The sequence below is a fragment of the Lagenorhynchus albirostris genome, chromosome 14 (genome assembly GCF_949774975.1).
Source record: "Lagenorhynchus albirostris chromosome 14, mLagAlb1.1, whole genome shotgun sequence".
NCBI lineage: Eukaryota > Metazoa > Chordata > Mammalia > Artiodactyla > Delphinidae > Lagenorhynchus > Lagenorhynchus albirostris.
The window spans coordinates 26820058-26847570 of record NC_083108.1 but is presented as its reverse complement, the minus strand read 5'-3'; the positions used below and the strand labels follow the sequence as shown (position 1 = coordinate 26847570).

The 27513-nt window shown below is 43.7% G+C and overlaps 1 protein-coding gene across 2 annotated transcripts in view; it reads right to left on the bottom strand.

Moving 5' to 3' along the window:
• LOXHD1 (lipoxygenase homology PLAT domains 1) overlaps nucleotides 1-27513 on the bottom strand; it is a 208644-nt gene that overhangs the window by 50229 nt on the left and 130902 nt on the right. For both annotated transcript variants that reach the window (XM_060170427.1, XM_060170428.1), the window contains exons 29-31: nucleotides 27353-27507; nucleotides 23162-23371; nucleotides 22903-23038 (exon numbers count right to left, since the gene is read on the bottom strand). In XM_060170427.1, coding sequence (XP_060026410.1) covers nucleotides 22903-23038; nucleotides 23162-23371; nucleotides 27353-27507 — 501 coding nt within the window. The remainder of the gene's footprint in view (nucleotides 1-22902; nucleotides 23039-23161; nucleotides 23372-27352; nucleotides 27508-27513) is intronic.

Below are 27513 nucleotides of genomic sequence, written 5' to 3'. Positions count from 1 at the left end.
GATGTCTGGAGCTCCAGCTCCAAGTCATCTTGGAACCATGGGCAACCTTTAGGATGGAAGCCACTTGTAAGATTGCCAGAGTGGTCAGGTTGAGAGAGCCTAGGTCCCTGAATTCACTGGGGCTGCTATATCATTCTCAACTGCTTCTCTTTGAATTTTTATGTGTAAGAAAAGAAAAATTCCTTGTTCATTTAAGCCATTATCTTTAGGTCTCTTGTTACTTGCAGTTACTAACTGAAACAGGTTGGAAAACCTTCTCCTGGCTCATCTTCCTCAACAGCTAGGGAGACACTGCCCTGGGGTAGTAGATGTTAGGTTGTGCAATCTGTAGCCCTTTGAAAAATTTCCAGACTAGACCTTCCTGGCTGGAATTACCTGCATTGTTTTCTGCCCATGGCTGCATTTCATCTTTACAAGGAGAGCCCCACTGGCCTTTCCACAGTTGATCATCGTGCTTAATTAAGGAGAAGCACTTTCTTGTGGGTCCTGTCTAAGAAGGTAGAGTATAAAAAGATTGGCTCTCTGCCCAATCCTATCCCACAGACCCTCCATGTGGTCTTCTGGAGAAAAATATAGTGGTTGACATGCTCTTATATCTAAGAGAACTGAGCAGAAAAGCAGTGGATTTAAATGTCCAACAGAAAAATATACAACTGCCTTATCTCAAAAATCTGGTTGGAAAAAATGAACTTCTCAGGGGATTACAATATTGTTTTAAGAAGCAGGAAAAAACTGAAGCTAAAAGAGTGACTTGTCCAAGGCCACACATTTTCTTGTCAGAGCCAGAAATGGAACTTAAATCTCCAAAAAACCAGCTCAGGACTTCTTCCCACCGCCCCCCCCTCACCCCGCCACTGCTCATGCCTAAAATTTGCATGGCTGAGTCCTAAACAACATACAAGGAATTCTCATTGCTGCTCTTGATTTCTGTCTCATGAGAATTGTCCTAGGCTCTCTGGGCTGAAACTATTTCTTGGCAGTCTGGGTGAGGGCAGAGTTTAGGATGATACCCTCCTGGTGGTAGATGAGCAGATTAAGGATATCATCATCCTAACTTCTCTTAGCCTTTGTTTCCCCATCTGTAAAGGAGGCTAATTGCTGGCCTCTGTAAACAGAATTAATAAACAAAAACGTCAATCAACTAGAGTCTGGAGACCAGAAGGGGGAGCTCTCACTCCCTATGATCATGGCAGTGTCCAACAGGAACAAGAAAGACTCCACTTCTTTCCTGGCAACAACTCAGTCAATGAAAAGTCCTGGACTCTTTGTTTACTACAACTCTCCCAACTGCCTTTTCCAAGAGTTCTTCTCCCTTGCTCTGTGGGGACTTGCAGGTAGTTTGCCAGGGTTGCAGACTCCGAATTGCAATTCTCTGCTGATTCCAAAAAACCCATTTTGCTAGAGAAATAACTGGCAGTCTATTTGTTTTAGGTCAACATTTTGGTGGCCCGTACAGGGATCCAGAGAAGAGCCCCGACAGGTCTGGGGCTGGTGAGCAAACAGGTGAGATACTCACGATTGAGCCCATTGTGCCCACTGCTTTTCTTGTCAACCCTGGAGTTTGAAGGTATGTCTTTCTCCTGGATCTGAGCTCATACTCTCTTTGCATTTGAAGCTTTCCAGGCTTTATCTGGGATCTATTTTCAGGTTTTGTCCTTTCTGGTTAAGGCCTTGTTCTGTATACGAGCACTCATTTGCCACCTTGGTCAGATTTTGAGATCAGACTCTTTCAACTGAAACTGGTTAGGTTTCAGCCTGTTCCCTTTGGAACGGGGGCTGTTTCATTGCAACTGTGCTGTTTCAACCTTTGACCCATTCCTTTGGAGTAGGGGTTGTTCTATGAGAAGTGGGCTGAGAAGCCTTTAGCCTGGCTCCTCTAGGACCAACCTGTTCCCTTAGAACTTGCTAGTGTTAGGCCTGCAGTTCCTTTACAAGCTGTTTGAGATATTTGAACTGTTTAAGCTATTGAACTGAGTTGTTTAAAATGTAAGATGGTTGAGTTTTTTAATCTTTTTAAAAATTATTCTTTTACTCTATAGAAAAACCTCTGAGAAATAGGATCCCAGTTATCTAAATATTTTGAGGGCACCCCTACAGGGAATCTGGTCAATTTTATATGTAAAAACCTCAGCTCTTCCTCATACACATTTCTAACTAAATGGATCTACCTGACCAAAGGCAATTTAGAATATCAATGGCCAAATGGAACTTCTGAAATCCCCAAACTGAATTTTTTTAAAACCAAATTGGAATACAATAGTGCTAAAATTTCTAGAACTGAATGGAATGTGTATTTAGATTGGTACTTTGAGGCTTCCAAACATTATCATAAGCCTAAAATTGCCTCTCTGCAAGTGAGCCTTTTGTAAGTAGCAGTATAGATGGGTCTTGTTGTTTTTAATCCAATCAGCCACCCTATGTCTTTTGATTGGTGCATTTAATCCATTGACATTTAAAATGATTATCGATAGCTATGTCATTTTGTTACTTGTTTCCTGTTTTTTTGTAGTTCTTTGTTCTTTTCTTCTTCTTTTTAATTTCTTCCCTTTAGGTTTGATGATTTGCTTGTGTTCCTTTCTCTCTAGTTTTTTGCATATCTATTGTAGGTTTTTGATTTGTGGTTATCTTGGGGTTTGTATATGTGGACCCATAACTATATCTACTTTGTTTTAAACTGGTAGTCTTTTAAGTTCAAATACTGCCTAAAAGATCTACATTTTTTTTTACTCCCCTCCCCCATGTTTTGTGTTTTTGATGTCATATTTTATATCTTCATGTCTATCTTTTATCTATTATAGTTATAGAATTTATTTGCCTTTACTAGTGGGATTTTTCCTTTCCTAGAAGTTCTTACTTCTTGTTGCAGCTTTGTTTTTTTTAAACATCATTATTGGACTATAATTGCTCTACAATGGTGTGCTAGTTTCTACTTTATAGCAAAGTGAATCAGCTATACATACACATATATCCCCATACCTCCTCCCTCTTGGGTCTCCTTCCCATGTCTCCCTCCCACCCTCCCTATCCCACCCCTCTAGGTGGTCACAAAGCACTGAGCTCATCTCCCTGTGCTATGCGGCTGTTTCCCACTAGCTATCTATTTTACATTTGGTAGTGTATATATGTCCATGCCACTCTCTCACATCGTCCCAGCTTACCCTTCCCCCTCCTCATGTCCTCAGGTCCATTCTCTACGTCTGCGTCTTTATTCCTGTCCGGCCCATAGGTTCTTTAGAACCATTTTGTTTTTTTAGATTCCATAAATATGTGTTAGCATACAGTATTTGTTTTCCTCTTTCTGACTTACTTCACTGTGTATGACAGACTCTATGTCCATCCACCTCACTACAAATAATTCAATTTCATTTCTTTTTATGGCTGAGTAATATTCCATTGTACACATGTGCCACATCTTCTTTGCCCATTCATCTGTCAATGAACACTTAGGTTGCTTCCATGTCCTGGCTTTTGTAAATAGAGCTGCTATGAGCATTGTGGTACATGACTTGTTTTGAATTATGATTTTCTCAGGGTATGTGCCCAGTAGTGGGATTGCTGGGTCATATGGTAATTCTATTTTTAGTTTTCTAAGGAACCTCCATACTGTTCTCCATAGTGGCTGTATCAATTTACATTCCCACCAACAATGCAAGAGGGTTCCCTTTTCTCCACACCCCCTTCAGCATTTGTTTTTTGTAGATTTTCTGATGATGCCTATTCTAACTGTGAGGTGATACCTCATTGTAGTTTTGATTTGCATTTCTCTAATAATTAGTGATGTTGAGCATCTTTTCATGTGCCTCTTTGCCATCTGTATGTCTTCTTTGAAGAAATGTCTATTTAGGTCTTCTGCCCATTTTTGGATTGGGTTTTTGTTTCTTTAATATTGAGCTGCATGAGCTGTTTGTATATTTTGGAGATTAATCCTTTGTTTGCTGATTCATGTGCAAATATTTTCTCACACTCTGAGGGCTGTCTTTTCGTCTTGTTTATAGTTTCCTTTGCTGTGCAAAAGCTTTGAACTTTCATTAGGTCCCATTTGTTTATTTTTGTTTTTATTTCCATTACTCTAGGAGGTGGATCAAAAAATATCTTGCTGTGATTTATGTCAAAGAGTGTTCTTTCTGTGTTTTCCTCTAAGAGTTTTATAGTCCCCGGCCTTACATTTAGGTCTCAAATCCATTTTGAGTTTATTTTTGTGTATGGTGTTAGGGAGTGTTCTAATTTCATTCTTTTATATGTAGCTTTCCAGTTTTCCCAGCGCCACTTATTGAAGAGACTGTCTTTTCTCCATTGTATATCCTTGCCTCCTTTGTCATAGATTAGTTGACCATAGGTGTGTGGGTTTATCTCTGGGCTTTCTATCTTGTTCCATTGATCTATGTTTCTGCTTTTGTGCCAGTACCATATTGTCTTGATTACTGTAGCTTTGTAGTATAGTCTGAAGCCAGGGAGTCTGATTCCTCCAGCTCCTTTTTTTTCCCTCAAGACTGCTTTGGCTATTCGGGGTCTTTTGTGTCTCCATACAAATTTTAAGATGATTTGTTCTAGATCCGTAAAAAATGCCATTGGTAATTTGATAGAGATTGCATTCAATCTGTAGATTGCTTTGTGTAGTATAGTCATTTTCACAATATTGATTCTCTCATTCCACGAACATGGTATATCTTTCCATCTGTTGGTATTATCGTTAATTTCTTTCATCAGTGTCTTATAGTTTTCTGCATACAGGTTTTTGTTTCCCTAGGTAGGTTTATTCCTAGGTATTTCATTCTTTTTGTTGCAATGGTAAATGGGAGTGTTTCCATAATTTCTCTTTCAGATTTTTCATCATTAGTGTATAGGAATGCAAGAGATTTCTGTGCATTAATTTTCTATCCTGCAACTTTACCAAATTCATTGATTAGCTCTAGTAGTTTTCTGGTGGCATTTTTAGGATTCTCTATGTATAATATTATGTCAACTGAAAACAGTGACAGTTTCACTTCTTCTTTCCCAATTTGTATTCCTTTTATTTCTTTTTCTTCTCTGAGTGCCGTGGCTAGGACTTCCAAAACTATGTTGAATAATAGTGGTGAGAGTAGACATCCTTGTCTTCCTCCTGATCTTAGAGGAAATGCTTTCAGTTTTTCACCATTGAGAATGATGTTTTCTGTGGGGTTGTCGTATATGGCCTTTATTATGTTGAGGTAGGTTCCCTCTATGTACACTTTCTGGAGAGTTTTTATCATAAATGGGTGTTGAATTTTGTCAAAAGCTTTTTCTGCATCTATTGAGATGATCATATGGTTTTTATTCTTCAATTTGTTAATATGGTGTATCACGTTAATTGATTTGTGTATATTGAAGAATCCTTGCATCCCTGGGATAAATCCCACTTGATCATGGTGTATGATCCTTTTAATGTGTTGTTGGATTCTGTTTGCTAGTATTTTGTTGAGGATTTTTCCATCTATATTCATCAGTGATATTGGTCTCTAATTTTCTTTTTTTGTTATATCTTTGTCTAGTTTTGGTATCAGGGTGATGGTGGCCTGACAGAATGAGTTTGGGAGTGTTCCTTCCTCTGCAATTTTTTGGAAGAGTTTGAGAAGGATGGGTTTTAGCTCTTGTCTAAATGTTTGATAGAATTCACCTGTGAAGCCATCTGGTCCTGGACTTTTGTTTGTTGGAAGATTTTTAATCACAGTTTCAATTTCATTATTGTTATTTGTCTATTCATATTTTCTGTTTCTTCCTGGTTCAGTCTTGGAAGGTTATACCATTCTAAGAATTTGTCCATTTCTTCCAGGTTGTCCATTTTATTGGCATAGAGTTGCCTGTGGTACTCTCTTAGGATGCTTTGTATTTCTGCGGTTTCTGTTGTAACTTCTCCTTTTTCATTTCTAATTTTATTGATTTGAGTCCTCTCCCTCTTTTTCTTGATGAGTCTGGCTAATGGATTATCAATTTTGTTTATCTTCTCAAAGAACCAGCTTTTAGTTTTATTGATCTTTGCTACTGTTTTCTTTGTTTCTATTTCATTTATTTCTGCTCTGATCTTTTTTTTTTGCAGTACACAGGCCTCTCACTGTTGTGGCCTCTCCCATTGTGGAGAACAGGCTCCGGATGTGCAGGCTCAGCGGCCATGGCTCACGGGCCTAGATGCTCCACGGCATTTGGGATCTTCCCGGACCAGGACACGAACCCGTGTCCCCTGCATCGGCAGGTGGACTCTCAACCACTGCGCCACCAGGGAAGCCCCCCTCTCCTCTGATCTTTATGATTTCTTTCCTTCTGCTAACTTTGGGTTTTGTTTGTTCTTCTTTCTCTAGTTCCTTTTGGTGTAACGTTAGATTGTTTATGAGACTTTTCTTGTTTCTTGAGGTAGGCTCGTATAGCTATAAACTTCCCTCTTAGAACTGCTTTTGCTGCATCCCATAGGTTTTGGATCATCATGTTTTCATTGTCATTTGTCTCTAGGTATTTTTTGATTTCCCCTTTGATTTCTTCAGTGATCTCTTGGTTATTTAGTAACGTATTGTTTAGCCTCCATGTGTTTGTGTTTTTTACGTTTTTTTCCCTGTAATTGATTTCTAACCTCATAGCATTGTGGTCGGAAAAGGTGCTTGATATGATTTCAATTTTCTTAAATTTACTGAGGCTTGTTTTGTGACCGAAGGTGTGATTTATCCTGGAGAATGTTCCATGTGCACTTGAGAAGAAAGTGTAATCTGCTGTTTTTGGATGGAATGTCCTATAAATATCAGTTAAATCTATCTGGTCTATTGTGTCATTTAAACTTGTGTCTCCTTATTAATTTTCTGTTTGGATGATCTGTCCATTGGTGTAAGTGAGGTGTTAATGTCTCCCACTATTATTGTGTTACTGCTGATTTCCTCTTTTAGAGATGTTAGCAGTTGCTTTATGTATTGAGGTGCTCCTATGTTGAGTGCATGTATATTTATAATTGTTATATCTTCTTCTTGGATTGATCCCTTGATCATTACGTAGTGTCCTTCCTTGTCTGTTGTAACATTCTTTATTTTAATGTCTACTTTATCTGATATGAGTATAGCTACTCCAGCTTTCTTTTGATTTCCATATGCATGGAATATCTTTTTCCATCCCCTCACTTTCAGTCTGTATGTGTCCCTAGGTCTGAAGTGGGTCTCTTGTAGACAACTTATATGTGGGTCTTGTTTTTGTATCCATTCAGCAAGCCTGTTTCTTTTGGTTGGAGCATTTAATCCATTCACATTTTAGGTAATTATCAATATGTATGTTCCTATTACCATTTTCTTAATTGTTTTGGGTTTGTTTTTGTAAGTCCTTTTCTTCTCTTGTGTTCCCCACTTAGAGTAGTTCCTTTAGCATTTTCTGTAGAGCTGGTTTGGTGGTGCTGAATTCTCTTAGCTTTTGCTTTTCTGTAAAGCTTTTGATTTCTCCATCGAATCTGAATGAGATACTTGCTGGGTAGAGTCATCTTCGTTGTAGGTTCTTCCCTTTCATCACTTTAAATATATCATGCCACTCCCTTCTGGCTTGTAGAGTTTCTGCTGAGAAATCAGCTGTTAACCTTATGGGAGTTCCCTTGTATGTTATTTGTCATTTTTCCCTTGCTGCTTTCAATAATTTTTCTTTGTCTTTAATTTTTGCCAACTTGATTACTATGTGTCTCGGCATGTTTCTCCTTGGGTTTATCCTGTATGGGACTCTATGTGTTTCCTGGACTTGGGTGGCTATTTCCTTTCCCATGTAGGGAAGTTTTAGTCTATAATCTCTTCAAATATTTTCTCAGTCCTATCTCTCTCTCTTCTCCTTCTGGGACCCCTATAATGCGAATATTGTTGTGTTTAATATTGTCCCAGAGGTCTCTTAGTCTGTCTTCATTTCTTTTTGCTCTTTTTTTCATTATTCTGTTCCGCAGCTGTGAATTCCACCATTCTGTCTTCCAGGTCACTTATCCTTTCTTCTGCCTCAGTTATTCTGCTATTGATTCCTTCTAGTGTATTTTTCATTTCAATTATTGTATTGTTCATCTCTGTTTGTTTATTCTTTAATTCTTCTAGTTCTTTGTTAAACATTTCTTGCATCTTCTCGATCTTTGCCTCTATCCTTTTTCTGAGGTCCTGGATCATCTTCACTATCATTATTCTGAATTCTTTTTCTGGAAGATTGTCTATCTCCATTTCATTTAGTTGTTTTGCTGAGGTTTTATCTTGTTCCTTCATCTGGTACATAGTCCTCTGCCTTTTCATCTTGTCTACCTTTCTGTGAATGTGGTTTTTGTTCCACAGGCTGCAGGATTGTAGTTCTTCTTGCTTCTGCTCTCAATTTTCTTAAATTTACCAAGGCTTGATTTGTGACCCAAGATATGACCTATCCTAGAGAATGTTTCATAAGCACTTGAGAAGAAAATGTATTCTGTTGTTTTTAGATGGAATGTCCTATAAATATCAATTAAGTCCATCTTGTTTAATGTGTCATTTAAACGTTGTGTTTCCTTATTTTCATTTTTGATGCTCTTTCTATTGGTGAAAGTGGGGTGTTAAAGTCCTCTACTATGATTGTGTTACTGTCAATTTCCCCTTTTATGGCTGTTAGCATTTGCCTTATGTACTGAGGTGCTCCTATGTCGGGTGCATAAATATTTACAATTGTTATGTGTTCTTCTTGATTGATCCCTTGATCAATATGTAGTGTCCTTCTTTGTCTCTTATAATAGTCTTTAAAGTCTATTTTGTCTGATATGAGAATTGCTTCTCCAGCTTTCTTTTGATTTCTGTTTGAATAGAATATCTTTTCCCATCCCCTCACTTTCAGTCTGTATGTGTCCCTAGATCTGAAGTGGGTCTCTTGGAGACAGCATATATACAGGTCTTGTTTGGTATCTTGTTTATACAGCCAGTCTATGTCTTTTGGTTGGAGCATTTACATTTTTTTAAACATCTTTACTGGAGTATAATTGCTTTACAATGGTGTGTTAGTTTCTTCTGTATAACAAAGTGAATCAGTTATACATATACATATATCTCCATATCTCTTCCCTCTTGTGTCTCCCTCCCGCCCACCCTGCCTATCCCACCCCTCTAGGTGGTCACAAAGCACTGAGCTGATCTCCCTGTGCTATGCAGCTTCTTCCCACTAGCTATCTATTTTACATTTGGTAGTGCATATATGTCCATGCCACTCTCTCACTTTGTCCCAGCTTACCCTTCCCCCTCTGCATGTCCTCAAGTCCATTCTCTAGTAGGTCTGCATCTTTATTCCTGTCTTGCCCCTAGGTTCTTCATGATCATTTTTTCTTTTGTTTTTAGATTCCATATATATGTGTTAACATACAGTATTTGTTTTTCTCTTTCTGACTTACTTCACTGTGTATGACAGACTCTAGGTCCAACCACCTCACTACAAAAAACTCAATTTCATTTCTTTTTATGGCTGAGTAATATTCCATTGTATATATGTGCCACATCTTCTATATCCATTCATCTGTCGATGGACACTTGAGGAAGTGGACTTTGGGAGCAATGATATATATTTTTTTCCCTTTTTCTCTTTTTGTGAATGTGTATGTGTATGCTTCTGTGTCTAATTTTGTCTGTATAGCTTTGCTTTTACCATTTGTCCTAGGGTTCTGTCTGTCTGTTTTTAAAATTTTTTTCCTAGTATAGTTTTTAGCGCTTCTTATCATTGGTGGATTTGTTTTTTGGTTTGTTTGCTCTCTTCTTTCTTTCTTTTTTATTACTTTAATATTTTTTTAATAATTATTTTTTAAAATTATTTTATTTTATCTTTTTCATTCTTTCTTTTTTTCTCCCTTTTATTCTGAGCTGTGTGGATGACAGGCTCTTGGTGCTCCACCCAGGCATGAGGGCTATGCCTCTGAGGTGGGAGAACCAAGTTCAGGACATTGGTCCACCAGAGGCCTCCCAGCTCCATGATTGATAACTACCTTAAATGTAAATGGAGGGCAGGTCCATGTCTGGTGGTATGTTTTGGGGTGTCTGTGACCTTATGATTTTAGGCAGCCTCTCTGCTAATGGGTGGGGTGTGTTCATGTCTTGCTAGTTGTTTGGTATAGGGTGTCTAGCACTGTAGCTTGCTGGTCGTTGAGTGGAGCTGGGTGTTAGCGTTGAGATGGAGATCTCTGGGAGAGCTTTCACTGTTTGATATTACATGGAGCTGGGAGGTCTCTGGTGGACCAATGTCCTGAACTCAGCTCTCCCACCTCAGAGGCACAGGCCTGACACCTGGCTAGAGCACCAAGACCCTGCCAGCCACATGGTTCAGAAGAAAAGGGAGAAAAAAAATGAAAGAAAAATAAAATAAAGTTATTAAAATAAAAATTATTAAAAATTAAATAATTAAAAAGTAATAAAGAAAGAAAGAAGATCCACCAATGATAACAAGTGTTAAAAATTATACTGAAAAAAAAAAGGACAGACAGAACCCTAGGACAAATCGTAAAAGCAAAGCTATTCAGACAAATTCACACAAAGAAACATACACATACACACTCACAAAAAGAGAAAAAGGAAAAAGATATATATGTCTATATATATAAAAAAAGGAAGAGAGCAACCAAATCAATAAACAAATCTTCCAATGATAATAAATTCTAAATACTAAACTAAGATAAACATAAAACCAGAAACAAATTATTTGCAGAAAGCAAACCCCAAGTCTACAGTTGCTCCCAGAGTCCACCACTTCAATTTTGGGATGATTCGTTGTCTATTCAGTTATTCCAGAGATGCAGGGTACATCAAGTTGATTGTGGAGATTTAATCCTCTGCTCCTGAGGCTGCTGGGAGAGATTTCCCTTTCTCTTCTTTGTTCGCACAGCTCCCAGGGTTCAGCTTTGGATTTGGCCCCGCCTTTGCGTGTGTGTAGGTCGCCTGAGGGCGTCTGTTCTTCGCTCAGACAGGACGGGGTTAAAGTAGCAGCTGATTAGGGGGTTCTGGCTCACTCAGGCCAGGGGAAGGGAGGGGCACGAAATGCAGAGCAAGCCTGCTGCGGCAGAGGCCAGTGTGACATTGCAACAGCCTGAGGCGCGCCGTGTGTTCTCCTGTGTGTTCTCCCAGGGAAGTTGTCCCTGGATCACAGGACCCTGGCAGTGGCGGGCTGCACGGGCTCCCGGGAGGGGAGGTGTGGAGAGTGACCCGTGCTTGCACACAGGCTTCTTGGTGGCTGCAGCAGCAGCCTTAGCATTTCATGCCCATCTCTGGGGTCTGTGCTGATAGCCGCGGCTCGCGCTAGTCTCTGTAGCTCGTTTAGGCGGTGCTCTGAATCCCCTCTCCTCACGCACCAGGAAACAATGGTCTCTTGCCTCTTCGGCAGCTGCAGACTTTTCCCGGACTCCCTCCCGGCTAGCTGTGGCACACTAGACCGTTCAGGCTGTGTTCACGCAGCCAACCCCAGTCCTCTCCCTGGGATCTGATCTCTGAAGTCCGAGCCTCAGCTCCCAGCCCCCGCCCGCCCCGGCGGGTGAGCAGACAAGCCTCTCAGGCTGGTGAGTGCTGGTCGGCACTGATCCTCTCTGCGGGAATCTCTCCGCTTTGCCCTCTGCACCCCTGTTGCTGCTCCCTTGTCTGTGGCTCCGAAGCTTCCCACCCCCCTTCCACCCCCCCACCCCCGTCTCTGCCAGTGAAGGGGCTTCCTAGGGTGTGGAAACTTTTCCCCCTTCACAGCTCCCTCCCTGAGGTGCAGGTCCTGTCCCTATTCTTTTGTCTCTGTTTTTTCTTTTGCCCTACCCAGGTACGTGGGGAGTTTCTTGCCTTTTGGGTGGTCTGAGGTCTTCTGCCAGCGTTCAGTAGGTGTTCTATAGTTGTTGTTCCTCATATAGATGTATTTCTGATGTATTTGTGGGGAGGAAGGTGATCTCCACGTCTTACTCCTCCGCCATCTTGAAGTCTCCACAGCCTTTTCTTTTCCACTTAGAGAAGACCCTTTAACATTTCTTTTAGGGCCGGTTTAGTATTTATGAACTTTTAATTTTTGTTTGTCTGAGAAGTTCTTTATCTCTCCAGCAAGAATGATAATCTTGCTTGGTAGAGTGTCCTATGTTGTAGCTTTTTCCCTCTCAGCATTTCAAAGATACCATGCCACTCCCTTCTGGTCTACAAAGTGTCTGCAGAAAAATCAGCTGATAGCCTTATGGGCGTTCTTTTGTGTATGACTCTTTTTTTCCCCAGTGTCTGGTACTTTTTTTTTTTTTTTAATTAAAGTATAGTTGATTTACAATATGTGACTCTGTTTTTCTCTTGCTGCCTTTAGAATTCTCTCTTTGTCTTTAACTTTTGCCATTGTAATTATATGTCTTGCTGTGGGTCTCTTTGGGTTCATCTTGTTTGGGACTTTCAGGGTTTCCTGTATCTGGATATCTGCTGCATTTATCAGGTTCAGTAAGTTTTCAGCCATACTTTCATTAAATACATTTTTGACCTTTTTCTCTCCCTTCTCCTGGGATCCTTACAATGCGAGTGTTAGTGTGCTTCATGTTCTCTCAGAGGTCCCTTAAACTCTTCTCATTTTTTAAAATTTGATTTTCTTTTTGCTGTTTTCATTGGATGATTTCCATTATTCTATCTTCCAGATCACTTATACATTCTTCTGTATCACCTAGTCTGCTGTTAATTCCTTCTAGTGTGTTTTTCATTTCAGTTATTGTATTCTTCAGCTCTAATTGGTTCTTTTTTTATATTTTCTAGTTCCTTGTTAAAATTCTCAGTGTTCATCCATTTTTTCCCCTTAGTTCAGTTAGCGTTCTTATTTCTAATGCTTTGAACTCTTCATCTGGTAAATTATTTACCTCTGTTTTATTAGTTGTTTTTTCGGAGTTTCTGTCTTGTTCTTTCATTTGAAACACATTCCTCTGTCTTTGCATTTTGCTTAACTTTCTCTGTCTCTATGAAATAGGGTAAAACAGTTACCTATCCCAGTCTTGAAGGGGTGTCCTTGTGTGGGAGCAGTCCTATGCAGTCTGTGTGTGCCCAATGGCTTTGGTGAGAGAGCTGGATCTGAAGTCAGCACAAGTCATGTCTTCCCTGGGGTGTGCGGGCAGCTATCACCTTGGTGGGAAGTGGGGCTGGAGATGGAGAGGCTAGAGCCAGAGCCGGTTATGAGCCAGGGCTTCTGCTATGCTCAGTGGCCAACACCACCCTCTTGGGGTTGGGGTCAGGTCCCAGGGTGCCGAGGCAGAAGTCCTGAGGGTCAGGTCCAAACTGGTTCCGTTCCTTCTAAGTGGGTTCTCCTCCCAGCATTAGCACCTTTGTCCAAGAGGGGAGTAGTGTTGGAGCAAGAGAGGTCAGAGTGGGCACCCAGTGTGGGCCAGGGCATGCGCTGGCTGGTCCTGGTACATCGGTCAGAGCTCCACTGTGTTCTTGATCTACCATCTCTGCGAGTGCCAGTAATGGCCACGCTCACCCTATTCAGATGAAGTGCCAGGTCCAAGCTGGCTCTGTCCCCCACAAAATTGCACACTCTTCTCGGCAATGCCAGCCTTCACCCTAGTGGAGCTGCACTGGAGCTAGAGGGGTGGAGTGGGTGCTCGGTGTGGGAAACAGGCTGGAGTCCTGGGAAGTGTCAATCTGCTTCCTCTGCCTTATTCCTGGGAGTAAGCAAGCCTATGTGCAGAGTCCAGGTTTCTTACAGCCTCCTGTTAGTCCCACTGGTTTTCAAGCCAGTTAAGGGAAGTTGTCTCCTTGGTGTCAGACCCCAGGGCAGGGGTGTCCAGTATGTGACTTGAACTGCTCACTCCCCAAGGAGATCTCCGAGCCTGTGTAATCATCCCCTCCTCTTCTGTGTCCCTTCCTAGGGCACAGGTCCTGACCTGATCGATTCTCTTCCCTTCCTGACTTCCACGTGGATCTTTCTTTACAGCCTTGGTTGATGTGTCTTTCTGCCAGCCTCCAGTCTATTTTCAGTGAGAACTGCTCCACATGTAGATGTTTTTTTTTGTTTTTTTTGTTTGGTTTTTTTTTGCGGTACGCGGGCCTCTCACTGCTGTGGCCTCTCCCGTTGCGGAGCACAGGCTCCAGACGCGCAGGCTCGGCGGCCATGGCTCACTGGCGCAGCCGCTCCGCGGCATGTGGGATCTTCCCGGACCGGGGCACGAACCCGTGTCCCCTACATCGGCAGGCGTACTCTCAACCACTGCGCCACCAGGGAAGCCCCTGTAGATGTATTTTTGATGTGTTCATGGCGGGAGTTGAGCTTGGTCTCCTCCTACTCCACCATCTTGATCTCCTCCCTCCTAAATCCTTAATTTCTTATATTCCCAGGAATAAAGCTGAACTTTGAGCCATAGTCAAAGATTTTCCCAAAGTAACCAATGATCCTTACAGATTTGAGGAGGAATTTAATATAGTCATTCAAACTCATCAACCTGGTTTCTCTGACATATCAGCTAGTGGTGATATTCAGTTCAGTGAATATGCTTGGTGATGAAGGCCAGGCCCAGCACTGAATGAAAACTGTTAATTGGGGCTTTTCTGGTGGTGCAGTGGTTAAGAACCGCCTGCCAATGCAGGGGACACGGGTTCAATCCCTGGTCCGGGAAGATCCTGCATGCAGTGGAGCAATTTAAGTCTGTGTGCCACGACTACTGAGCCTGCGCTCTAGAGCCCACTAGCCACAACTACTGAAGCCCGCACGCCTAGAGCCCATGCTCCACTGCAATGAGAAGACCACGCACTGCACTGAAGAGTAGCCCCTGCTCGCTGCAACTAGAGAAAGTCCACGTGTAGCAACAAAGACCCAATGCAGCCAAAAATAGATAAATAAATAAATAAATTTATTAAAAAAGAAAACTGTTAATTGGGAAAATCCTGAAAGGTGTCTAGACTCACAACTGGAAGCCATCCTGCTATTTCACTATAGAAATACCTTGAGGACATTGCAGGTTCAGCTTCAGACCACTGCCATACGGCAAATATTGTAATAAAGTGAGTCACATAAATTTTTGGGTTTCCCAGTGGTTATAAAAGTTATGCTTATGCTAGACTGTAATCTATTAAGTGTGCAATAGCATTATATCTATAAAAACTACATACCTTAATTTAAAAATACTTTATCGCCAAAAAATGCTAAGCACCATCTGAGCCTTCAGTGAGTCATAAACCTTTTTGCTGGAGGAGGATCTTGCTTCGGTGTTGGTGGCTGCTGACTGGTCAGGGTGGTGGTGCTGAAGGCTGGGGCAGCTGAGGCAATTTCTTAAAATAAGACCACAGTGGGGCTTCCCTGGTGGCGCAGTGGTTGAGAGTCTGCCTGCCGATGCAGGGGACGCGGGTTCGTGCCCCGGTCCGGGAAGATCCCACATGCCGCGGAGCGGCTGAGCCCGTGAGCCATGGCCGCTGAGCCTGCGCGTCCGGAGCCTGTGTTCCGCAACGGGAGAGGCCACAACAGTGAGAGGCCAGCGTACCGCAAAAAGAAAAAAAAAAGAAAAAAGAAAAATAAGACCACAGTGAAGTTGGCCGCATCGATTGACTCTTCCTTTCATGAACAATTTCTCTGTAGTGTGCAATGCTCTCTGATAGCACTTTACCCACAGTAGAACTTCTTTCAAAATTGGAGTCAGTTTTCTCAAACCCTGTTACTGCTTTATCAGCTAAGTTTAAGTAATATTCTGAATCTTATATTGTCATTTCAACAGTCTTCACAGTATCTTCACCAGGAGTAGATTCCTTTTCAAGAAACCACCTTCTTTGCTCATCCATAAGAAGCAACTTCACATCTGCTAAAGTTTTATCATGAGATTGCAGCAATTCAGTCACATTTTCAGGTTCCACCTCTAATTCTAGCTCTCTTGCTATTTCCACCACACCTGCAGTTATTTCCTCCACTGAAGTCTTGAACCCCTCGAAGTCATCCATGAGGGCTGGAGTCAACTTCTTTCAAACTCCTGCTAATGCTGGTATTTTGACCTCTTCTCATGAATCACAGATATTTTCAGTGGCATCCAGAATGGTGAATTCTTTCCAGAGGCTTTCAATTCACTTTGCCCAGATCTAATAAAGGAATCACTATCTATGCCAGCTATAGCCTTATAAAATGTATTTATTAAAGAATAAGACTTGAAAGTCAAAATGACTCCTTGATCCATGGGCTGCAGAATGGATGTTGTGTTAGCAGGCATGAAAACAACATTAATCTCACTGTACATCTCCATCAGAGCTCTTGGGTGACCAGGTACGTTGTCAATAAGTAGTAATATTTTGAAAAGAATCTTTTTTTTGTTTTTTTTTCTGAGCAGTATGTCTCAACAGTGGGCTTAAAATATTCAGTAAATTATGCTGTAAAGTGATGTGCTGTCATCCAGGCTTTGTTGTTCCATTTATAGAGCACAGACAAAGTAGATTGAACATAATGCTTAAGGGCCCTAGGTTTTTTAGAATGGTGAATGAGAATTGGCTTCAAATTAAAATCACTGGCTGCATTAGCCCCTAACAAGAGAGTCAGCTGCTCTTAAAGCTTTGAAGCCAGGTATTAACTTCTCTCTAGCTATAGAAGTCCTAGATGGCATCATCTTCCAATATAAGGCTGTTTTGCCTACATTGAAAATCTGTTGTTTAGTGTAGCTGCCTTCATTACCTCAGCTAGATCTTCTGGATAACTTGCTGCAGCTTCTACATCAGCAGTTGCTACTTCACCTTGCACTCTGATGTTACAGAGACAGCTTCTTTCCTTAAACCTCATGAACCAACCTCCGCTAATTTCAAACTTTTCTTCTGCAGCTTCCTTACCTCTCTCAGCCTTCATAGAATTGAAGAGTTAAGGGCTTGCTCTGGATTAGACTTTGTCTTAAGGGAATGTTGTGGCTGGTTTGATCTTCTATCCAGACCATGAAAACTTTCTCCATGTTTGCAATGAGGCTGTATCACTTTCTTATCATTCGTGTGTTCACTGGAGTAGCACGTTTATAATAATTTTCTTCAAGAACTTTTTCTTTGCATTCACAACTCTTTGGTGCAAGAGGCCTAGTTTTCAGACTGTCCTGGCTTTCAATATACCTTCCTAACTAAGCCTAGTCATTTTAAGCTTTTGACTTAAAGTGAGAGATTTGCAACTTCCTTTCATTTGACCACTCAAGAAGCCACTGTAGGCATTAACTGGCCTAATTTCAATATTGTTGTGTCTCTGGGAATAGGGAGGCCACAGGAGAGGGAGACAGGGAATGGCTGGTTGGTAGAGCAGTCAGAACATGCACAACATTTATTGATTAAGTTCACTATCTTATATTGGTTCACCTATCTTATATAGGTTTGTGGCATACCAAAACAATTACCATAGTACCATCAAAGATCACTCATCACAGATCACCAGAACAAATATAATAATAATGAAAATGTTTGACATATTGCAAGAATTACCAAAATGTGACATAAAGACAAGGAAATGAGCAAATACTGTTGGAAAAATGACGAAAATGTTTGACATATTGCAAGAATTACCAAAATGTGACACAAAGACAAGGAAAGGAGCGAATACTGTTGGGAAAATGGCGCTGATAGGCTTGCTCTACACTGGGATGCCACGAACCTTCAATTTGTAAAAAACGCAATATCTGTGAAGCACAATAAAGCAAAGTGCAATAAAACGAGGTATATGATCAGGCTCAGGCAATCGCTAGGTGACTTCATCGGGGGATTCCTAAGGCTTTTCCAAAGCCTGTTGATTGCAACAAAATTCAGGCTTGCACACAAAAATCTGATGAACCTGTTCATAACTATTATAATTGACTTCAGATTATTGATTCCACCTGAGTAGCTTTTAACTCTGTGTTTATTAATAGCTAAACAGGAAACTTTCCCTTCTAGCAAAAAAGGACCAGGATGGAATGGTAAACTGTGTCCACTCCAGGTTAGTTAACTTGGCACACCAGCTCCCTCGCACTCTAGATGAGCCACCTAAAAGGAGGACCACCAAAATTCTTATTCTTCATCGCCAACAATGGAAGGCCCCTAAGCAAAACCTAAACTCTTTAGTTTCTGCTATTATTGCAAACACACAGGACATTGGAAAAGAGATTGCTACAGATTTAAGTGCTTCAGGCACCTTCAGCCCTCCAACATCCTCCCAGTTCTCAGACAGGGCTCACAGAAAATACAGGAGCTCTGCCCTATCCTCCCTCTTAATCAGCTCGGAGAAACATTTCTCCAGGTTGGGAACGAATCTCTCCCAGTCCTGTCACGGAGCCACACTCCCAATGCTCAACCTCCCTACTCAAGCAGCCCCTGCCCCAGAGTACTAAAACACTTCAAATAGTGGGGATCTCTAATGAACCTCAAGAGGGTCCTGTCTCTGAACCTATTCCCTTTTGCTTAGGCCCTTTGAGAAATACACACCCTTTTCTCCTTTGTTCCTCCACTCCCATTTATTAGGCCAAAGGGGAAATATTTCCCAAAGGGGAAATATTTCCCAATTATTTCCCAAAGGGGAAATAATTCTAGAACTTGACAGTAGTCATCAAAGCAGCCAACCAGATGAGTTAAATGACCCTTTGACATTTTTTATTTGTTCCACCTCTGACAGTAGTAGAGATGATTCTGGAAACACTGATGATTTGTCCCTATTGAATCAGCTACCAGCTTCCTTAAGGGCAAAACCTCCAACCAATACTGGCAAAAATTCACAGTGTACCTCCCACCAAGGTTCAAATAGATTCCCAAAAATCTCTTCTCAGAATTCATCAATATTGTATAAGTGAAGAAGCCCTTCAAGGCATAAGTCAATAATAGAAGACTGCAAGGCTCAAGGCTTCATTATTTCTTGTACTAGCCCCTGTAACTCTCCCATTTGCTGGTGAGAAAACCTAAGGGTCAAGGGTAGAGGTTCGTCTTGGACCTCGAGCAATAGAAAGCATAGCTATCCCTCAACACCCTATTGTTCCTAAACCTCAAATGTTACTAATATTCATTCCCACGGAAGCAAATTCTTGACTGTAAATGATTTATGCAGTACATCAATTAGTATTCCAGTTGATGAAGCTAGCCAATACCTTTTTGCATTCACTTGGGAAGAAAAACAATTCCCCTGGACAGCAATGCTTCAGGGTTTTTCTAGGAGTCCTTTTTTCTCACAAATCCTGAAGGCTGATCTGGATGATATAAATTTCCCTAGGGATCTACTTTGTTGCAACACGTGGATGATTTGTTTCTTTTCTCTCCTTCTCAAGCTTCCTCATATGAAGACAGTGTCTACTTGCTAAAGCTTTTAATCTTGAAGGGATATAAGATTGCCAAAGAAAAGTTGCAGTTTGTCCAAACCTTGTTTCAATATTTAAGGCATTTTATATCAGAACAAGAGCTATACCTAGTTCCAGATAGACTTCCTGGTGTCCCAAGTTTCCCCAAACCCCAAACTAAGCACTGACTGCTCGGTTTTCTTGGGCTACTTTGTTATTGCGAAAATTGGATTCCAAATTCCTCTCTTAAGGCCAAACCTCTGTATGTTTTACTAAACAATAACAACCCTGACCTAATATTATGGGAAGAACCAGTTACATAGCTTTTAAGGCCTTAAAGGAGAGTTTGATGAACCCACCTGCCCTTGGGCATCCCAAATGGAAATCAGATTTCCTTTTCCCTTTTGGTATATGAAAAGGAAGAGGCTATCCCTGGGGTATTTACCCCAAAACACAGGGACCGCCATTGGCCCATAGGGCATTGTAGCCAGCAACTGGAGCCTGTGCCACTGGGATACCACCTTTGCCTTAGAGCCATTACAGCCACTGCCCTTTTGGTTAAGGGCTACTGAGAAAATCATTGTGGGATTTTCTTTAACCATTTTTGTACCTCATGAAGTAGAAGCCCTCCTGAATTCTCATCATACTCAACATTTCTAAGTCAGCCACCTCACTTCCTATGAAGTCCTTTTGTTAACTGGTCCTCACATAACTCTTTAAAAAAAAATTATTTATTTATGGCTGCGTTGGGTCTTCGTTGCTGCATGCGGACTTTCTCTAGTTGCAGCGAGCAGGGGCTATGCTTCGTTGTTGTGCACGGGCTTCTCATTGTGGTGGCTTCTCTTGTTGCAGAGCACGGGCTCTAGGCGTGCGGGCTTCAGTAGTTGTGGCATGTGGGCTCAGTAGTTGTGGCTTGTGGGCTCTAGAGCGCAGGCTCTGTAGTTGTGGTGCATGGGCTTAGCTGCTCCGCGGCATGTGGGATTTTCCCGGACCAGGGCTCAAACCCATGTCCCCTGCATTGGCAGGTGGATTCTTAGCCACTGTGCCACCAGGGAAGTCCCCACGTAACTCTTTTACGTTGTAATAATCTTACCCTGGCTACCCTTCTCCTCTCCCTCTGTGATGAAGTCCCTCACCACTGCTTAATGCTGATGGGTCACCTCCTGACTCCTCCTGATGATTTTCAGGAAATTCTTTTGGGTAATGTTGACTTCTCATGGTTCATTGATAGTTCTTATTCAGAAGGTGACAATGACAAATATTGTGCTGGGTATGCTATTGCAACTCCTTTTGATGTTGTTACCTATGGCTACTTCAGCCCTGTGGTTCACATGGTTACTCAAAAGTGAGCTCCATAGGTTACAATCTTACACGAGCTCGTAATTTAGCCAAGGACAAAACTGTCAATATTCATACTGATAGTAGATATGCTTTGGGAATAGCTTGTGATTTTGGAATGTTGTGGGGAGAGCATGGCTTCTTTACTTCCAGTGGAAATAAAATTTAAAACGATCCCTATGTTCAGGAATGATTGGATGCAATGTTTTAGCTATTGATAAGATTCTGAGGCATTCTAAACTTGACTCTTTGGAAGCTGAGGGAAATCACCTTGCTGACATTTCTGCAAGGAATGCTGACCTTAAAGGAACTGAAAGCAGTCAAACCTCTGTCATGGTCCAAAGGGATATTTCCCCAAATGATAACATAGCGAAACTGGCTAGAGAAGCCCAACAATTGGCCTCAGAAAAAAGAAAAGCAAGATTGAAAATTCAACAGTTGTTGGTTTGATAAAAAGAGAAAGCTCTGATTTGGACCAAATAACAACCCAGTCCTACTAGAGATCTAAAATTCCCACTAATCACCATTGTACGTGCATTAAACCATTGGTCTACTGGCAAAAAGATAGCACCCATGAATCAATATCAGTGAGGAAACATTAACAAGGCCACAAAAAGCGCCTACCTCACTATTCCACTTATCTGAAATACAACTCAGGGAAGCCTGTTTGTACTGCCCCTGGGCATTTTAAACTTCCTAATGGACCATTTGAGGTCTGGTAAATGGATTTCATACAACTTCGTCCATCTCATGGAGATAAATATCTTTCAGCCATGGTCTGTATGTTTCACACTGGACCAAAGCCTTCCTTTGCAGACAGGCTACTGCCTCTTCTGTGGCTACAGTCCTTTTGGAGAAGATTCTCCCTACCTGAGGAACTCCTCTCAAACTTCACAGCGATTGAGGAGTTCATTTTGCTCGTCAGGTACTTTGACAAGTCTGCACTGTGTGGCTGGTTTTACTTCACTGTGCTTATCACCCTCAATGCTCTGGTTTAGTCAAGTGCACTAACGGCATGATTAAGACTCAACGGCAACATTTGTAGAAACCCTCCAAATACCTTGTCCAAAAGTTTGCCATTGATCCTTCTAAATCTTAGCTCCACTCCTTTTGGAACTCACAAACACTCGCCCTTTGAGATAGTCACAGGACACCCAAAGCTCCTGGCTTCTGCTTTTTCTGATCCACAGCCAATAAAAGGAGAGATACTCTCATACTGCTTTTGTTAAAAATAATCGTGTTTTTTGTAGAGCAATCTTTTCACAGCATGCTCTCTGGGGACAAAGACCTTAAGCATCACACCTTACAGCCTGGGTAGTTTGTCTATTGGAAAAGATATCTCCAGAAAGACTATCTTCACTCTTTCTGGAGAGGCCCCTATCAAGTACTGTTAACCAACACTTGTGCTGCCAAACTCCAGGGAACAGACTCTTGGATTCACGTGACAAAGAAGGCTTCCAAATCCTGATTGGACTTGCACATCATCTAGTGACATGAAAGTAAATATCTCCTGGAATTGAAGCATACAATATTTGATGAGACAACTTCCCCAAGATATCCAGATCAGGTCTGTCAGAAGTTTCTTTCCAAACCTTTGATGATGACATAACACTTCAGATAATCTCCAGAGTCTATTATCTTTGTAACATAGACTTTGGATTAAAAAAATGCTCAAGAGGTCTCTCTCCTACCCCTCCTTGTTACTCAAATGTGATCTCATTAGGATTCCAGTCTGTGCACTTTCTCTCCAACATGGGACACTATACCCAGGAAAGGCCCTTCCTGACATTAAGGGACAAAAAACTGCTGAAACCAGAAGACCCGACTCTTGATCAGCAATACTTTCATAGAAAGGTCTTGATCAACAGGAGAAAATATAAAAAATTAATAAATAGAAACCTCAATTACATAGAGTCAGGAGACCAGAAGGGGGAGCGCTCATGCCTTGTGACAACAGGCAGAGCCCAACAGGAAGAAGAAAGACTCCTCTCCTGGCAACAACTCAGCCAGTGAACAGCCACGGACTCTTCGTTTACTGCAGCCTTCCCAACTTCATTTTCTCCTCTATAAAAGAGTTCTCCTCCCATTGCTCTATGGGGAATTGCGTGTAGCTTGCCCTGGTTGCAGACTCCAAGCTGCAATTCTCTGCTGATCCTGAATAAACCCATTTTCACTGGAGAAATGACTGGCAATCTATTTGGTTTAGGTCAACATCTCTCAGTTCACAGGGCTATCCTGGGGATGGAAATAGACAACATGTGAGGAAACTGTGTGTAAATTACCAAGTGTTAAATGTAGGTCAAATGATGGTGGGGTCAACACATGGCCTGTCCATGAACAGTTGAAACACATCCATGTGCCTGCTCCTCCTCTGATGAGTTCTCTGCTTGACTTACCTGGGCCTTCCTGAACGTAGTCAGCCATGGCCCCTGTCACTGTGGCGATGTCGACATCGGCCATCTTGGAGCTCAGGGCGATCTCCCAGAAGTCAGCGGGGCTGCTGCAGTTGCTGCTCCGGTCCCCAGTGTACTCCTGTCCGGAGGAGCACAACCCAGGCCCGTTACACCTCTGGCACCCTGTGCTCCACTGAGCCACCCCAGGTATGAGGATAACAGGCCATGGCTGAACCAAGCCCCCCGGCTGCCTTTCACGCACCTTCTCATAAAAGAGCCTCTCGAGCCGCCCGTCCTCCTTCTTCAGGGACAGCCAGCGCCCGCACAGGAACAGGAACTCGTCCTCGTTGGTGTCGTTCCAGATCTCCACCTTCTCCACGTACCAGTCTGCACACAATTTGGTGTTGTCGTGGCGGAGCTTGATCTTGTAGATGACACCCAGGTCAGCAGCCTCGATGATGAAGGTGTCGGCCTGGGGAGTCCAGATGTGTGGACTTGGGTGGCGGGGCGCTCCCCACCTCCACCCACTCCAACCCCATCCATCCAGTACCTTCCATCCCCCTCAACTGTTGGGCTGAACAGACCCTTTCTAGACAGGAGCCTTCCAGGCCCAAATCCCTAATGCAGAGAGTTTGGTATTCCAAGGCCTTGCTTCCACAGTGGCCCCGTTTTGCAGTCTGGCTCCTCTTGGGATAAGCCCTGTGGGTGTTTGGAATATGGACCCTGACGAGTTGTGTGAGTGGGGTGCTCAGCCTGGTACCTGGACATCCTTAGTTATGCTGAGTATTGGCTTGAGGTCAGGTGGGAGGCTGGGCGGTAAGAGCTATGGAAGAGGTGAAATCTTTCTGAATAATGAGAGGGGGCTTGAAATTCCCAGGGGAAGCTGGCAGCTGGAGGAGCCAGGTCAGGCTGCAGGAGTGCAGGCAGAGAGGGGAGAGGCTGTGGCGGAGGCCAGGCTGGGGAGAGCACAGGGCATATCACCTGGACTGTGGGTTCATGAGGGATTTTGTCAGGGGTGTGACATTGGCCCTTCTCTGTGTCCCTGATTATATCTTTAGTGATGTGACATTGCACTCTTGGGTGCTTGCATTCTTTTAGGATTGCTCAGTGACATGTGGAGTTCTAGAAGTGGGGTCAAAACACAGCTGGCAGGAGCCTGGGGAGGGGGAAGAGGGAGAGGTGACCCTGAATGACACCCACTTCCCTTCTGAAAGATATGCTAAGTCACTGTGCTGAATGCTGGGAACCCAGGGATGATAGGACACCCTGGGCTCCTCCTCAGGACAGCCCAGGTGGTGGGAACAGCCACCTGCGCGAGGACTAGGGGCAGGGCTGGCAAGACTTGCCAGGTGGAGGCATTAAGCTGAAGTTGGGGGGCTGGGCCTTCTAGGCAGCCAGGGCGGGTCAGGCTGCGGGCTGAGGAAAGTGCAGGTGGATGGTGTGATGCTGATGGCGGGTGTGGGCCTGTGCAGGCCTTGGGGCACTGGCAAGTGGCTGAGTCCATTAGAGCAAAAATGGGTACACCTTACGACACAGCAATTCCACTTTGCATCTGTCCTGGGGGGACACCTTCATACGTGCACAAGGATGCTTATTGCAGGATATCGTTTTACAGTGGAAAATTGGGACCCACCTCGGTGTCCACAGTGCTTAGGGAATGGTAAATAACCATGGCAATGTCGTGTGTGGAATGTTATGTGTGCAGTGGTTACAAAGAACAAGATGACAACATCTGTGTTTGACTCTCCTGACACATAGATTTCGAAGATACTCCATTGCATGCAAAAAGCATGCATATAGGATGATGCCTTTTATGTAAAAAGTTAAAACCACAGAGCAGCACTCTGTATTTCCTATGTGCGCATGTGCACAGATGCAGAGAAAAGGCTTGGAAAAAAGTGGAGACAGGAGAAAGTGTGGAGCGTTCTGGAAACTGGGGCCCAGGGGGACATTCTATGCAGGCTGGCTGGGCAGGCAGTGAAGGTTTGTGAATCCCATGAAAGGCTCAGACCAGATTTGGGATCGGTGCGGAGCTTGACAGGTTGAAGTGAGGGAGTGACTTGGCCACCTTTGGAAGGGTGAATTGGGGACAGCTGGAGGATGGATCGGATTTCAGGGGCCTGGAGCAGGGAGACGAGACTGGCTCACTAAGCAAGGTGCAATAAGGAAGGGCTGACTGGTGACAAAGTTGACCGGGCTGATCTGAGAGTTATTTAGAAGAGATCCTCTCCACGACTCTCCAACATTGATTGGATATGGGTGGGAAGGGAGTGCTGATAGGGAGAGGGGTGTCCAGGTGACTCCTAGATTCTGGAGCAAATAAGTAGAGAAGTGGAAGCTTTTAGATGCTCAGCAGTGAACTTAAAGTCCTAACTCATCAGTGACTGAGCCAGAAGTAGCTGCAGCTCCCCCAGTGGGACATCAACACAGGAGGGGAGGAAGAGAAAGGGCTGAGGCAGAGACTTTTCTTGTGATGTCATAACTGCTAAGAGAGAAAAAAATCTGAATCTAAATACAGAGGAGAATGGATTGCATCACCTTCATTTATACCTTCATTCATTTATTCACTCAAAAAATATTTATGCGCCTACTCTGCTAGGCCCTGTGGATTTAGCCACGAACGAGCGACCTGTCATCCACGTGGCACACACTGCTGTCTGATGGTGCATTTTCCAGGCCCTGTGATGAGCTACGGGAAAGGTGGGCTCTCCCAAGCCTCAACAACAGCCAGCACTAACAAGGAGCTAACTGCATGCCAGGCATGGTCCTAGGCACGTCACATGTTTTAATTCAGTGAACTTATTTTATGGTGGAGGAAACTGAGGCACAGAGATGCTAGGGAACTCGCCCAGGATCACACAGCTAGTCAGTGTCAGAGACAGGAGCTGAACGCATGTGATCTGGCCCCAGCCGCAGGTCTGGGCGCGCCTGCGCCGCATGGCATGGCCACATGCCAGAGCAGCCTATGTGAGTCAGCCTGATCACAACGTCCCTACTTCAGAGTCAGGCACACCACATGAGCCACTTGACCGCTTTGTTATTCTATTTTTCCAAAATGCATAGACCTCCTATTAGCTGCCTTGTAAGTGTGGCAAACAACTATATTGTGTGTGTGTGTGTTATAAATTTTTTCTCCCTGGTACAAAGCGCTCTTCTATCTCTTGTTCAGTTTTTCAGTTCAGGGGTCTAAGTAGCTATTCCCATTCCAGAAGCAGTAAACCAAAGCTAAAGGTAATGGGTTCATATTTGGATGATAGAGCAAAGGCAGCCCTGGGGCCTGACTCCTCCCAGACCTCGAGGTCAGGCTGGGGCTCCTTCCAGGGGGTCTGGCTCCTGGGGTTACCCTCCAGCTGCAGACCTGCTTAGTGACACCTGCTTGGCCCAGAGCTACTTTCCTCCTCACCAAGTTGCGAATGTTTCAGCACTAAAGGTCATGCCTGGCTGGGGGTCGGGCTTAAGGAGACCCCTGATAAACACCCGCTGGTTGATGCGGGAATCTCCCCAGGCACTGGGCCACAGGGAGGGCCGCAGACTCAGTTAGAGCCAATCACCTTGCTTTCATCCCCACAGCTGTAGCCTGGTCTGGGGGTTTTGGCAGATTTCGGTGAACGGAGGGGGAAGAGAGGCCGAGGGACAGTGAATGGGGAAGGCGGCAGGGGCACCTTCCAGAGAGGGGAGCTCTGGCGGGGAGAGGGAGGCCAAGCTGGTGGGAAGGCAAGTTTGGTCGGATATCTTCTTTTTTGTAAAACCACTGTTAGGTCAGAGCTGGCAGGGCCTTGGACACCATCCAGTGGGGTGGTTTTCAAGGCTTTTCCGTAGCCACAGAGACCCTTGCTTAATAGAGGGCTTTCTTGGCCCTCCAATAGATAGGCCAGGTCAGAGTGGACCTGTGCGGGAGGAGTGGCTGCCCGTCTGCTGCCCCTACCCTTCTGTGGCTCCCGTGCTGCCCAGCCTCGGTGCTGCCCAGGACTCTGCACAACAGTTTAGCTGATTCACATCAGCCTCCTTATTTCACAGATGAGGAAACTGAGGCCAGAGGTGCTCAGCCATGTAAGGAGTGGATGGCAGAACGAGGCCTCCAGACCCCTAGTTCAAGCTGCTGTCCGGGCAACACCGCCACTCTGCAGGCGCTCACCACTCCATGCTCGTGACCCACTGCAGTGAGCTGGATTCTTTGAAGACAACCCAGTCCTCAAAGCCCCACCCCTACTCCACTTGCTCAAGCCCCACCCCTACTCCACTTGCTCAAGCCCCACCCCTACTCCACATGCAGGACCCTGCGTAGGCTGAGAGAAGGGGAGCAGACTCTGTGGGGGGCAAATGCCCACATAAGGGTGCATGACATCCCGCAAAGTTCCAAGACAAGAAGAGCTGGCCCCTTTCATCGCCACCCCCCATAATGATAACGCGACAGGGAGGAGAGGGGCGGGGTAACTCGGCGGGCTCCGCCTACCGTTCCTCTCTCGAATTTGTTGGTGCGGTTCTCTGACTTGCCGAGGTACCGCTCTCCCGTGTCCCCGAGGTCTCCATAGATGGTGATGTAGACCTTGGCGTCCGTCCCTGCCCCGGGAACGTTTCCTGTGAAGATCTGCACCGAGTACAGCACAACTGGGT